Below are 11,771 nucleotides of genomic sequence, written 5' to 3' on the forward strand. Positions count from 1 at the left end.
TAACGGAACTTGACTCCAGTGACTAAATTGTTTTTTTGGAATATTTCATGAACTTTAAATTTTACTTTCATACGACATGAAACGATTTATAATTTAGGCAAACTATAGTGACTAATTATTTATTTATTTTCAAAAACCCTTTTTTATTTTTTTGTATTTATTCGCCCATTGTTTTTTAAAAAAAAAATAAAAAAAAAATTGATTTTTTTAAAAAATTGTTCTATTATTTTATTTTTTAAAAGAATAGAGATATTATAGAAATATAAAAAAATAAGTGGCGGTTTTGATACATTTTGGTAGTTTGATAGGCTACTTTAGTACCTTTTAAATAGTGTTTGGCTCTATTGCAAACGACTATTAGTTTGGAGGCTTTTTTATATTTTTTTCCTTAGTTTTTCGGCTTCTTATTGTTAGTTTAATGTACTTAAAAATAATAATAAATAAATAAATAAAACGCTTAACTTGGGTCACAATTACAGCCCAATTCGAGTCCGACTGTAAGTAGTTGGAATCAATCCAAATCAATCCAAAGAGAGGCCGTCTATACCTACTAGTAGGAGGCAAGGAAAGCAAGTTGCAAGTGTAGGAATGAAAACGGCAAGCCTTTGACAAATACGGCAAGACATTTTAATACAACTACAAGTCGTCTAATTGGCACTTATTCCTAATACCAAAACCCCCCTCAAGGCTCAAACGACTCGCTGCTAATTCTAGAGCTCCGCAAACCAAAGGATATGGAAGGTGGAGCTGGTGTGAGTGGCAGTGAAGACAGCACAAAGAAAGGGTTGGGTGGCACAGGTTTGGATCTCCCACTGAATCGCCACGGAAACTTGAAAAGTGCTTCCGGCGATCAAAGCCTTACGAACATTCTTCTGGAGATTAAGTCTTCCAAAACCCCTGTAAGCACCCATTACCAGCTTATTTTTCAATTTTTACTTTTTTTGTTGTCTTGGGATCCTTCAGGCTTCTTTGATTTTTCTTTCTTATGGGTCTGCGAATTTGACAAATGGGTTATTCTTTATCCGTCATTTTGCTTCTCTGAAGCTAAAGAAATGAAAATGAATTTCTAGGAGATTTTGGGTTGTGGGAAGGAGGCACACCAAGAAAAATCTTTCTTTTCTCGGCAATCAGACAGGGAAAAGATATGGATGAATTGAATTCATTTATTTCCTGAGGCCGATATATATATATATATATGGTGTAGTTTCATGTGTGTAGATTGGTTTTAATCCTTTGAATGGCGTCAGTTTCATGATTCTTTCCTTCTATTGAAATCCTTGCAGGCAGTTATCAACTACGGTGCATCTTGGTACGTAACAAGTTCTTCAAAAGCCTTTTTCCTGATCTCTCGTTTTAATTATCAAAATCATATGCACAAACCCATTCACAAAAAGGCAGTATTTGTGAGCTTCTTGTACGAACACAAAATGTTTGATGTAATGATGATTTACACGGTGAGTTGCATATGTAAGGGTTAAGACTTAAGAGGCATTTTTGCCAGGAAACTGGTTCTTGTTTCATACAAGTTGTGGGATACATGGAGTTTGGGCGTGTCCTTTGATGTGAGGGAAAAATTGAGCTATGGTAATTGCTCAAGTCAGTCTTCGTATAAGGATCTGGATCCCAGCAATTTGTTGTCCGGATTGCTATCATTTCGGACAGTAAATGTGAGAAAGCTTTTATGAAGACCACCTACTCGAGCAAATGAATGGGTTGCCCTAGATTTGCTTAGATAAGTAGGCTCTATAAAAACTCTCTAATAATTCGGGCAATGAAATTGCTGAGGATCTCTATCTGACTAGAGGGTCAAACATGAAGTTCTTGACATAATCAACAATATGGAATAATATTTGGTTTGTTATCATTTTTCAGGTGCCGTGTTTGTAGCCAGATCCTCCCTAAATTCTGTCAGTTGAGTAACAATTTCCCAAAGCTTTCTTTCATATATGCGGATATTGATGAATGTCCAGAAACGACTCAGCACATCCGCTATACACCAACGTTTCAGTTTTACCGAGACGGTGAAAAGGTAGATGAGATGTTTGGTGCTGGAGAAGAGCGGTTGCATGATCGTTTGTGGTTACACTCCTGAAGACATTATCTCAGGATTAACAAATAATATTGTTTAGCTGTTGAAACAATTTGCTGTATTTGTTAAGCTTAGCACGTGTACATGGGTCACAAGCTATCGCTGAAGTCCTTTCGTAATGAATTCTTTCTTTTCTTGTTCTGCTTCTCCCCCTCCCCCAAGCCTTCTCTTGTTCTGCTTGTAAGAGTCACATGGTTGGCAGAACTGCCAGAACCTACCTCATCTACTGCCACCACAGCTACCGTCAGATGGTGCTGGCCATCCGCGGATTGAATCTGGTGAAATTGAGCGACTACAAGCTCTTGTTGGAACAACCATTTGGGCATGCAGATGTTCAACGGCGGGTACGTGCACCGCGGGCTGTTGAAGCCTGCGATTTGGTGATTTGGGTGTGGGGCTCTGGTGCAAACTTGGAGTGGAAGAGAAAGGAGAAAGCAAAGAGAAGACTAAAAAAATAGATAGACAAGGGAGAAAGAGATTTTGTGAACAAGGGAAAGGTTTTGGGAATGTGTAAGAAAACTGTAAGATTGTAATTTAGGGAATGTGTAAGAAAACTGTTGGAGAAGGGTTTTGGGAAGTTTTATCTAAATGAAGCAAAGAAAGTTTAAGAAAGCTGCTGCCTGCTGGGAGTGCTCAGTATGAATTGCAAATTATATATGTCAAGGTTAAATCAACAAATTGATAGATTATCATCTTATTTGCAGTTTAGCTACTCCGATGATCAATTTGTTCACCATGGCTTTCTTAGAAGAAACAATATAATAAATTGAAAATAGATCAATTCGAATAAATGACATCAGGTTGGTTGCAGAAACAATACATGAAGAATGGATAAAGGGAAAAACTGAAAAAATACAAATGACAGCACCAAATGGTAAAGGTTCCTAGATTTGCTAAAGCTCAACCTGAAGCACACATCGCTTCACACATACAATGAATATTCTTTATTTTATCTTCAAGTAGTAATGATGGGCTACGATAATAACCATTTGCAAAACTCAAGCCTTGGGCTTGAGAGGCTTTACAGTCTCCCATGTGAAATCTGGATCATCACGGCCAAAATGACCATAAGCAGCAGTCTTCTGGTACCTGAAGTTGCCTCCTCTCTTAAGATCTAGATTGATGGCAATCATTCCTGGCCTAAAGTCGAAATTCTCCTTAATCAGAGCCAATATGTCCTTGTCTGGAATCGTCCCTGTTTTGTATGTGTCCACAAACACCGACAGCGGTTCCGGCACACCAATTGCATAAGAAACCTGCACAATACAGCGGCGAGCAAGCCTTGAAGCCACCACACTCTTTGCTGCCTGCCTAACAATATATGCACCACTCCGGTCCACCTTGGTCGGGTCCTTTCCGGAGAAGGCACCTCCACCATGAGCACCCCACCCACCATATGTATCGATAATTATCTTCCGGCCGGTAAGTCCTGCATCTCCATGAGGTCCACCGATGACAAACCGACCTGAAGGGTTGAGGTGGAAAATGGTTTTGTCATCAAGATACTGAGAGGGGACAACAGGTTTAATCACATGCTCTTTCAAATCCTTGGCAATCTGCTCATTTGTCACAGTCTCATCATGTTGAGTTGAGATAAGGATGGTGTGCACCCGGAGAGGTACCATTGCTCCATCCTCATTCTTATACTCTACAGTCACTTGAGTCTTTCCATCCGGCCGGAGCCATGGGCATGTTTTGTTCTTCCTGACATCAGTTAGCCTGGCACCAAGCTTGGTAGCAAGCACATGAGTTAGCGGCATGAGCTCAGGCGTTTCATCTGTAGCATAGCCAAACATGTGGCCTTGGTCACCAGCTCCAATTTCCTCAGGCTTCTTGGTGAGGTGACCATGAACTCCTTGAGCAATGTCAGGGCTCTGTTGCTCAATATTAACAAGGACCTTGCAGTTGTCGGCATCAAGACCAACATCTGGTGACACAAACCCAATGCCTCTGCAAGTGTCTCGAACTATTTTCTCATAGTTTACTTTAGCCTTGGTTGTGATCTCACCAAAGACCATCACCATGTTAGTCTTTGTGCAGGTCTCGCATGCAACTTTGCTCTCTGTGTCTTGCTCTAGGCAAGCATCAAGGATGGCATCTGAGACTTGGTCGCAGAGCTTGTCAGGGTGGCCCTCATTGACAGATTCAGAGGTGAAGAGAAATGTATCCATCTCTGGACCGGGGAAAAGGATAAGATGTGTTAGTGATCCTCAACTTAACAACAAAGGATTGAAATCTCAAGGTTTAAGTTGCAATCAACAATGTATTGCCGATCATTACATGGCAAACATGGATAGAGATTCATAGCAATTTTGTTGCTCAGAAATTTGAAGTGTTCAGAAAAAAATAATAAAATAATAAAAAAGAAGAAAGAAAAAGAAAAGCCAGTTTGCATAAAATTTTCTCAAATATATAGAGGAGCCAATAAATTTATCCGTCATTGGCATTAATAGACAGATCATCATCATCATCATCTTCTTCATTAAATGGTAAAGGAAGAGCTTGTACTGGGGATATAGGTATCTATTCTATAATTTTGGGAAAGTTTGTTACAAACACAAATCCAATTTTTTTTGAGTACCCAATTCAATTAGCCAATTGTCCAGAGCATCTCAAACTAATTAACACAATATATATAAAAACATAACTGATCCTTAATTTGTAGATCTAGTGGCTAATGTTTTAGATATGGCTAATCACTAAACAGCTAAAAGCAATGACCACAAAAAGATGCAAGCAACAAGGTAGATTGCTATGGCATATCAGATAAAGACATCAGCAAAAGAGAACGAAATGTCAGATGTAAAATAATTACCCTTTCTTGCAATCTCATCATATCATTAGTACCAATCTAGATCCCACAACATAAGTTCTGTAATTTTTTCAATGCCCAGATTTAATTTCACTCTCTTTCTTTCTCATAAAACAATTTATGAGAAAGAAATGCAGATCACACTTACTAACATCACATTGGAGGATGAGACCCAAGTATGGTTTTGAAAAGGTTGATGCTAGGGAGTGAGTACAAATGTAAAAACCAAATCATAAATGCAGAACATCAGTACAAACAGAAACATCCCACATAGATCCAGCCGAATACCAAAGCAAACAACAAAACAACCACATCAAACACCATACACAAAGACAGAAAGGAACATAAACAGACAAGGCAACCCATTGGTGCACAAACAAAGTACCCGATCTCCTTAGCTAAAGTAGACAAAAACACATGAAAACAGAGCGCAACGGATCTAAACAAACGAGGAACTCGAAATAACTAACTGCATGACCGAATGAACGTAATGTGACAACATTAACAATTGCAGAGACATATATAGAACAATGTTGAAGCTTTTTTTTTTTTTTGTGATTGAAAAGAAACAGAAAACGGGAAAAGTTGCAGAGAAAATGCATAGATAGATTGATAGACAGACCTGGAGTTGTATGTATGTTTACAATAAATCGGAGGCAGAGGCTGAGGAAGTGAAAGAGGAGAGGAGAGGAGAGGACACAAGAGAGAGCGTAAGAAGGGGTGGGGTTTTATAGAGTGGAGAGGAGGTGGTTTCATCTGACTGGCTCTGTTCTCTCTCTCTCTCTTTTCTGTTTTTTCTGCCAAATTACATTTACCTCCTGTCAATGAAGCCCATTGGAATATAGTTTTTTTTTTTTTTTAAATGACAAGACATTTAAAAGTGGTTCAAGGCGGAGAGAGGTGGTTTGACCATCCAGGATAATCAAATCACCCGATCAGAACTAAAGAGGTGGTTTGGTCATCCCTAAAGCTTACATCCTCAACACCTTTAGTTTTTTGTGCTGAGAGAGTGGTTTGACCATCCAGGATAATCAAACCACCCGTTCAGAACTAAAGAGGTGGTTCGGTCATCCCTAAAACTTACCTCCTCAACACCTTTTGTTTTTTTTTGCTGAGGGGTTGGCCGAGCTGAGTAATCACTCAACTCCTCTATTTTTTATTTTTTTTATTTTCTATGATTGAAGGTTGATTTGGATTGTTCACTTCAAAAGACTAAGTATAATTTTTCCATTTTTTTTTTAATTTTTAATTTTTTATTGGGTTTGCTTGTGGTGTGTTGTTAGTAAGTATGCTGTGGGTTTTGATCAGTTTCTTGCCTACTCTATCTCGCTGGCTTAATTCCTTTTGGGGTTGTGGCTTTACAGTTGGTTTCAATTAGCTATCATTTCTATTTTCGTGGTTGGTTTGTGGATCCCACACCCACCTACAAATTGAATTGATGGCTGTGAGCAATCCTGGCCAATCTCAGATCTATTCTTTTAATATTCAACGGTTGAAAACCTGTCTCCCTTCTCCATGCGGTTGCCTTCTGTTGAAGGCTGTTTTCAAAGGCTAGCTCCAACCGAACTACAATATGTGGCCAAAGTTTCATTAAAAAACAGAGGTTGCAAGATCTCCATCAACAATCTTTATATTTTATTAGATTTACTGTACATATCGTTTTTTGTTGGGCCCATAGTCTACCTAAGAATGCGGCTCAAAGTCGAGCTCCAACCCATAATTTATTTTCTTCATACAGGCTATTTCAACAACCATACGGTAATGAGTTAGCACTTATGATAAATGACTCATATATGTTAAAGCAAAGTTGAAAGGACGAGCTTACATGGCCCGTATATACGGTGTAGCACTTGCATAAGAAAAATGCAAAAAGAAAATAAAAAAAATAATATAAGAGTATAGTTATATATTATATTTTTATCTAACAACTGTTCTATAATGCTGACATGACAGTCTCAACCAACCTTTAATTTCCTTAAAGCTAGCTTATCCATGGGTTGATTAAAGACTATACCATGTCAGAATTGGGTTGGTTAAAGACTACCATGTCAGAATTGCGAAATAATTGTGAGATAAAAATGAGGTTTCTAATATTACTCATAATATAATGAAAATGTAGAAAAATTATGGTGTAATAGATGAAGCATGAGGGCTCATAGTACCTAAACACCTAGGCAATGTGGAACGTTACAATCACCCCTTCTTGGGACCTAACGTCCTCGCTGACAACCATCATGGGCCTGTGCACGTTTCCCCCCATCTCAGGCTAAACTATGGCTCTGGTACCATATGTAACACCCCACCCTAAATTGTATGAGATATTATATCATTTAGGGTGAGACATTACATATGGTATCAAAGCCATAGCCCAGCCTGAGATGGGAGAGCGTACACAAGCTCATGGGAGTCGCCAGCGAGAACACTAGATCCCAAGAGAGGGTGATTCTGACATTCTACATCAACTAGATATGGAAATTGAGATGTACTTATATGTATACTTACATCCTTTATGACAACAACACGTTTTAAAGCCATGATGGTCATGAACCCATCAGAACTCCGCAGCTAAGCATGCTTTTATGCGAATAGTACCAGGGTGGGTGACCTCCTGAGAAATCTGATTTGGTAAAAAGCATGATTTTGTACCAAAAGCGGACAATATTGTGTGTCATTGAGGTAGGGCGTTACACGTAGTTTTCTTCTTCTTTTTTTACCGATAGAATAACAAATTTGGGCAAAAAGTACTTATAAATTAAGATATGTTCAGTGTCATTTGAGCGAGATTGGAGCTCATTCGAACGAGAAGGAATCTTCATGTGGCAGAGCTATGTGCGGGCATGTGAGAACGAACTACTGAGATTTAAAATTGGAAAAATGCATTTGAACGAGAATGGCATCTCCACTTGGAGCGATAGGTGAATATGGTCGGCCGAGATTCAATCTGCCAGGAAAAAATGAAGGAAAGCTTATTTCCCTTAATTTCTTAGTCCAAAGTGGAGAGAGAGGCCAGAGAGAGGGGTGACAAGAAATAGAGAAAGGGAGAACAAAGAGAAAGCTTAGAGGGAGAGAGAGGAGCTCCAGGAGGAGACCAAACGGGTGCTGCAAGAGGTAAAACATTATATTCTCTATGATTTTGGTATTCTGAGTTTATGGGTTGGTTTGTTGATGTTTGTTAGAGTTTTAGATGAGTACGGTGGTTGTTGTTTTGGGGTTATGACGTGAAGTTTTGTAGAGAATTTGATTATTGTTATGTTTTAATGTTTAAGAGTGTTGGTGTTTGTTATATATATATATATATATATATATATATAGGTTTTCATGTGATTTTCACGTTCATATGACAGCAAGTTCTGAGTCAAACAAAATGGTATGCCGTTCAAACGAGGCTAACACAAATAGCCTAGTTCGAACTCTTGATCATACACTACCCAAAAAAAGGGGGAGGGGGAGGGGGGCAATTAGTGACGTTTGGGATATTGACGTTTTGAAAAACGTCACTAAAATATGGGGGTGACTTGCGGGAGCCACCCGCCGACTGTCTCTGGGGTGGCTCGCGGGCCACCCTTGAGGTGGGGGTGGCCTTCCAGCCCCCCAAGGGTGGCTTCTAACTTCTTTTTTTTAAAAAAAATAATAATAAAAAATAAAAAAAATAAAAAATATATAATAGAATAATTTGAATTTGTTTTATTTTTTAAAAATAATTTAATTTAATTTTTTTTGTTTTATTATTTTTTTCTTTTTTTGGTAGTATAAATATTTTGTTGGTAAATATTTTTTTATTTTTTTATTTTTTATAAAATAGTAGGGACGCTTGAACAGTGCGCGTCGCCTTTTGGCCCTAAGAGTTACCTTGTAATGTCGTTTTCACTGCACAAACGTCACCACTTTTAAATCCAGTCACTATGTTTAGAGTCTTGCCAAATGTCACTATTGTGCATACACTTGTGAGGGTTGTGTCCCACATTGAAGAAATATAAAGAACAATAGTACTTAATATACATAAATAGACGCAAGCCCATTAGCTTAAGCTTTTGGGCTAGAAGTGGTGTCCTAATATATATATTAATTTACTCTTGTGTCACTATATTAACTATAACTAGCAAAAACATTTTCCAAGAGAAAGAAGGATTTTGGGTTTGAGTTGAGGTAGGTTTTTAAGAAGAGTTCAGAGAAGATTAAATATAAAGTAGAACTTAAATATAATTCCAAAATTTTTACAAAATAGAGCGAGTAAATTAAATCTGAACGGTTAAAAAAATTATTCATTAACTATATATATATATATAAAATGAATTAGTAACTAAGGCCAAGTTGAAGCCCTAGGGCAGCGTGCACAAGAAAGAGTGACATTATCCCGCTACCCAAGATACCATGAAGGTTTCTTAACCCAGGATTATTCTGCGTGATTAAAGTGAAAAAGATAAATTAATTAGAGAATAAAAAGCAGAGGAAAATAAACAAACAAATTAAAGAATCAATAATAAGAGAGTTTTCACAAATTATAGTCACCTCAAAAAGTGCAGGTAATATGGTTTGTATGGTCAAGAGAGAAAGGCCAATGATGCCTGTTATAGCATGAGGACTGCAAACAAATATATTACTTAAGTTAATTCTCCCTAAATAACATAAAGATTATTTATTCAAACTCAGAATGATGTCCTCATATTTAGTGGCTTTTTTTTAATATATGACATGGAAAATATCTTCAAGGCGGAGTCCCTTTGTAACCCAGTTGGCCACCTGATTGGGGCCATGGTCCCTGAGCCACACCTTTTAAAAAGAAAAGAAAAAAAAAAAAATTGCTAAAAACCCGTTTGTAATCTTTACATTTGTTTTTGAAAAATAGTTTTTTTTTTTGCCTATGAAAATCTTTTTAATGATGTCCGACTCTCTTAAAATTGAATTCTAGTTCCGCTTCTGCAATTGGGTAAACCCTGAATACACAACCATTTGAGTTGATTCTTGTAATTTTTAGTTGACCATGAGTAGAAAAAGAAAAAAGAAACATAATTGTTAAAGAAGTACCTCTCAAAGATGGGTTTGTCTGAAGTGAGGAGAGCCATAATTCCACCAGTTGCTCCAAGAGCAAAGAAGAAAAACATCCCACCTAGAAGCTTGGGGTGCAAGTCTTTGGCCATAGCCTTCTCTTCCTGAACAATTGATCAAACCAATATAATCATAAAACTAACAATATTAATAAATTCATCAATATATTTTTAGCCTCAATTAACACATATTAATGTAATGTATTTCTTACCCCATCATCAGAAAAACGTATACGGAATCCTAGATATGTTCCATAGCCACCCATTGCTAAGAGCACAACCGCCTACAAGATTAAAGGATCAATATATATATTTGAAGTAATTATGTGGTAGATTTATGTAAAGCTATGGTGGAGGAAAACATATATTTTTCTAAAAATGTTTGGCCGGGGAGACCAATTGTGACTATCCTGCCTGGGCGTGACCATAGTACCACCTACCCGCGGGGAGCCGCACAGGAAGGACCTAGACGATGAGAACCGCATGTGCTTCCTCAAGTCCGACTGAGTCATAGCTTGACCCAGCTCCATTAAGGCATCAATAGAAATTCAAGGCGGCTAATACTAAACATGCATATGTAGAGATTTTCCATTACGGAGATTCAAAATCACGCCCTAATACATGCCTTGACGGGCTTAACCATATAGAATGAATTTTATATATATATATATACCATGTTCCCGGGATGACCCCAATGTACAAGCCAGTCGGGGAGATTCCATGACTTAATAAGCTCAACAAAAGGTGCAAACACAGATCTCACAGCTCCAGCTGCAATTCAGAATCATATTCAAATTTCTTAAAAGAATATTTCTTCATTTTACAAGTTCAGAAAGCATTCAAATATCAGAATTATGTACCTCCAGGAAGAGCAGTCACAAAGAGCAAAGGCAAAGGAGCGAAGGAGTACAATAGGGTCTCACTGGGCTCCTCCATTTCTTCTTCTTCTTCTTCTTCTTCTTCTTCTTTGTTAGTCATATCAATGGCTATGCCAGTCTCCTTCTTCATTGCAGAAGTAGGACTGATAAGGAGTGTTCTTCTTGCAGGAGCCCATGGGCCAGTGTAAAGTTTGGACAAAGTTGGTGAGAAAGGAAGTAGAGGAGGAGGAGGAAGAGGATGAATGCTGATAGGAAGAAGAGCAGCAGAGACATTGAGCATCGCCATTTGCAGACACAAAAGATAGGAAGCAGGAAGACAAGAGTGTGCTTTGTTTATAAGATTTGGTGTCTGGTAGAAGAATATGAAGATAGACAAACGAGGAAGTAGGAAAGGCGAGGAAAGAGACACGCCTACAGGCACAATTCATAGTACTACACTTTCCACGTGGTCTGAGTCCCTAGCCTACAATCTTTCGTTCTTTTTTATTATTATTTTTCTTTTCTTTTTTCTCTCTTTTTTAATAATGACAATTCGTGTTTTCTGCCATGCCGCATTATCGTGTCGATACATAGATATAAAATTATATATATTCGCAATTCTTTTATTTTGTAAAAAGGTCCTAATTTTCCAATTAGCCAAACAAGTAAATGAAGAGATTTGACCTCAATGGAGGGATAGAAGATTTGATGAACACTTTAATCTTCTCGCTTGTACCCGACAGCTGTTTAGGATACTGGAGGATCCGAACGAATTCTACTTTCATTTCCTTTTCTTTGACTTTAGCGGTGGCTGCTCACTCTTTGATTAGTGATTCACCCAAGCTCTTGTTACAAAAGGGTATTCTAATGAGCGGAATGGCTTAACTATAACCCGACTTATTTGATTAAACGGGTCAGATCCTTCAATCATAATCCGTTAATTTCGTATTAAATTTGCGTCAAATTCA

The 11,771-nt window shown here is 37.9% G+C and overlaps 3 protein-coding genes across 3 annotated transcripts; 1 reads left to right on the plus strand and 2 right to left on the minus strand.

Annotated features, from left to right (window-relative positions):
- Window positions 1-686: 686 nt before the first annotated feature.
- LOC132191852 (thioredoxin-like 3-3) lies at window positions 687-2,666 on the plus strand. Its single transcript, XM_059606965.1, has 3 exons — window positions 687-899; window positions 1,284-1,309; window positions 1,873-2,666. Exons 1-3 carry the CDS (start codon window positions 735-737, stop codon window positions 2,090-2,092), a joined length of 411 nt encoding a protein of 136 aa, XP_059462948.1. The 5' UTR covers window positions 687-734; the 3' UTR covers window positions 2,093-2,666.
- A 182-nt stretch (window positions 2,667-2,848) lies between these two features.
- Window positions 2,849-5,666, minus strand: LOC132191851 (S-adenosylmethionine synthase 3). Its single transcript, XM_059606964.1, has 2 exons — window positions 5,524-5,666; window positions 2,849-4,262 (listed from the first exon to the last, which is right to left on the minus strand). The coding sequence occupies exon 2, from the start codon at window positions 4,258-4,260 to the stop codon at window positions 3,088-3,090; it is 1,173 nt and encodes a 390-aa protein (XP_059462947.1). The 5' UTR covers window positions 4,261-4,262; window positions 5,524-5,666; the 3' UTR covers window positions 2,849-3,087.
- Window positions 5,667-9,110: 3,444 nt separating this feature from the next.
- LOC132191494 (uncharacterized) lies at window positions 9,111-11,273 on the minus strand. The gene is made up of 6 exons (XM_059606533.1): window positions 10,807-11,273; window positions 10,620-10,717; window positions 10,159-10,230; window positions 9,927-10,051; window positions 9,411-9,483; window positions 9,111-9,299 (listed from the first exon to the last, which is right to left on the minus strand). Exons 1-6 carry the CDS (start codon window positions 11,108-11,110, stop codon window positions 9,195-9,197), a joined length of 777 nt encoding a protein of 258 aa, XP_059462516.1. The 5' UTR covers window positions 11,111-11,273; the 3' UTR covers window positions 9,111-9,194.
- Between the last annotated feature and the right edge of the window lie 498 nt (window positions 11,274-11,771).

Source organism: Corylus avellana, chromosome ca9 (assembly GCF_901000735.1).
Source record: "Corylus avellana chromosome ca9, CavTom2PMs-1.0".
In the NCBI taxonomy this organism is placed as follows: domain Eukaryota; kingdom Viridiplantae; phylum Streptophyta; class Magnoliopsida; order Fagales; family Betulaceae; genus Corylus; species Corylus avellana.

Coding starts and splice junctions, on each gene's coding strand:
- LOC132191494 (XM_059606533.1), bottom strand. CDS start 11,110: ATGGCGATGCTCAATGTCTCTGCTGCTCTTCTTCCTATCAGCATTCAT. Junction 10,231..10,619: donor GGGGTCATCCCGGGAACATG/GTATATATATAT, acceptor TTAATCTTGTAG/GCGGTTGTGCTCTTAGCAAT. Junction 9,484..9,926: donor GACAAACCCATCTTTGAGAG/GTACTTCTTTAA, acceptor ATTTGTTTGCAG/TCCTCATGCTATAACAGGCA.
- LOC132191852 (XM_059606965.1), top strand. CDS start 735: ATGGAAGGTGGAGCTGGTGTGAGTGGCAGTGAAGACAGCACAAAGAAA. Junction 900..1,283: donor TTAAGTCTTCCAAAACCCCT/GTAAGCACCCAT, acceptor AAATCCTTGCAG/GCAGTTATCAACTACGGTGC. Junction 1,310..1,872: donor ATCAACTACGGTGCATCTTG/GTACGTAACAAG, acceptor ATCATTTTTCAG/GTGCCGTGTTTGTAGCCAGA.
- LOC132191851 (XM_059606964.1), bottom strand. CDS start 4,260: ATGGATACATTTCTCTTCACCTCTGAATCTGTCAATGAGGGCCACCCT.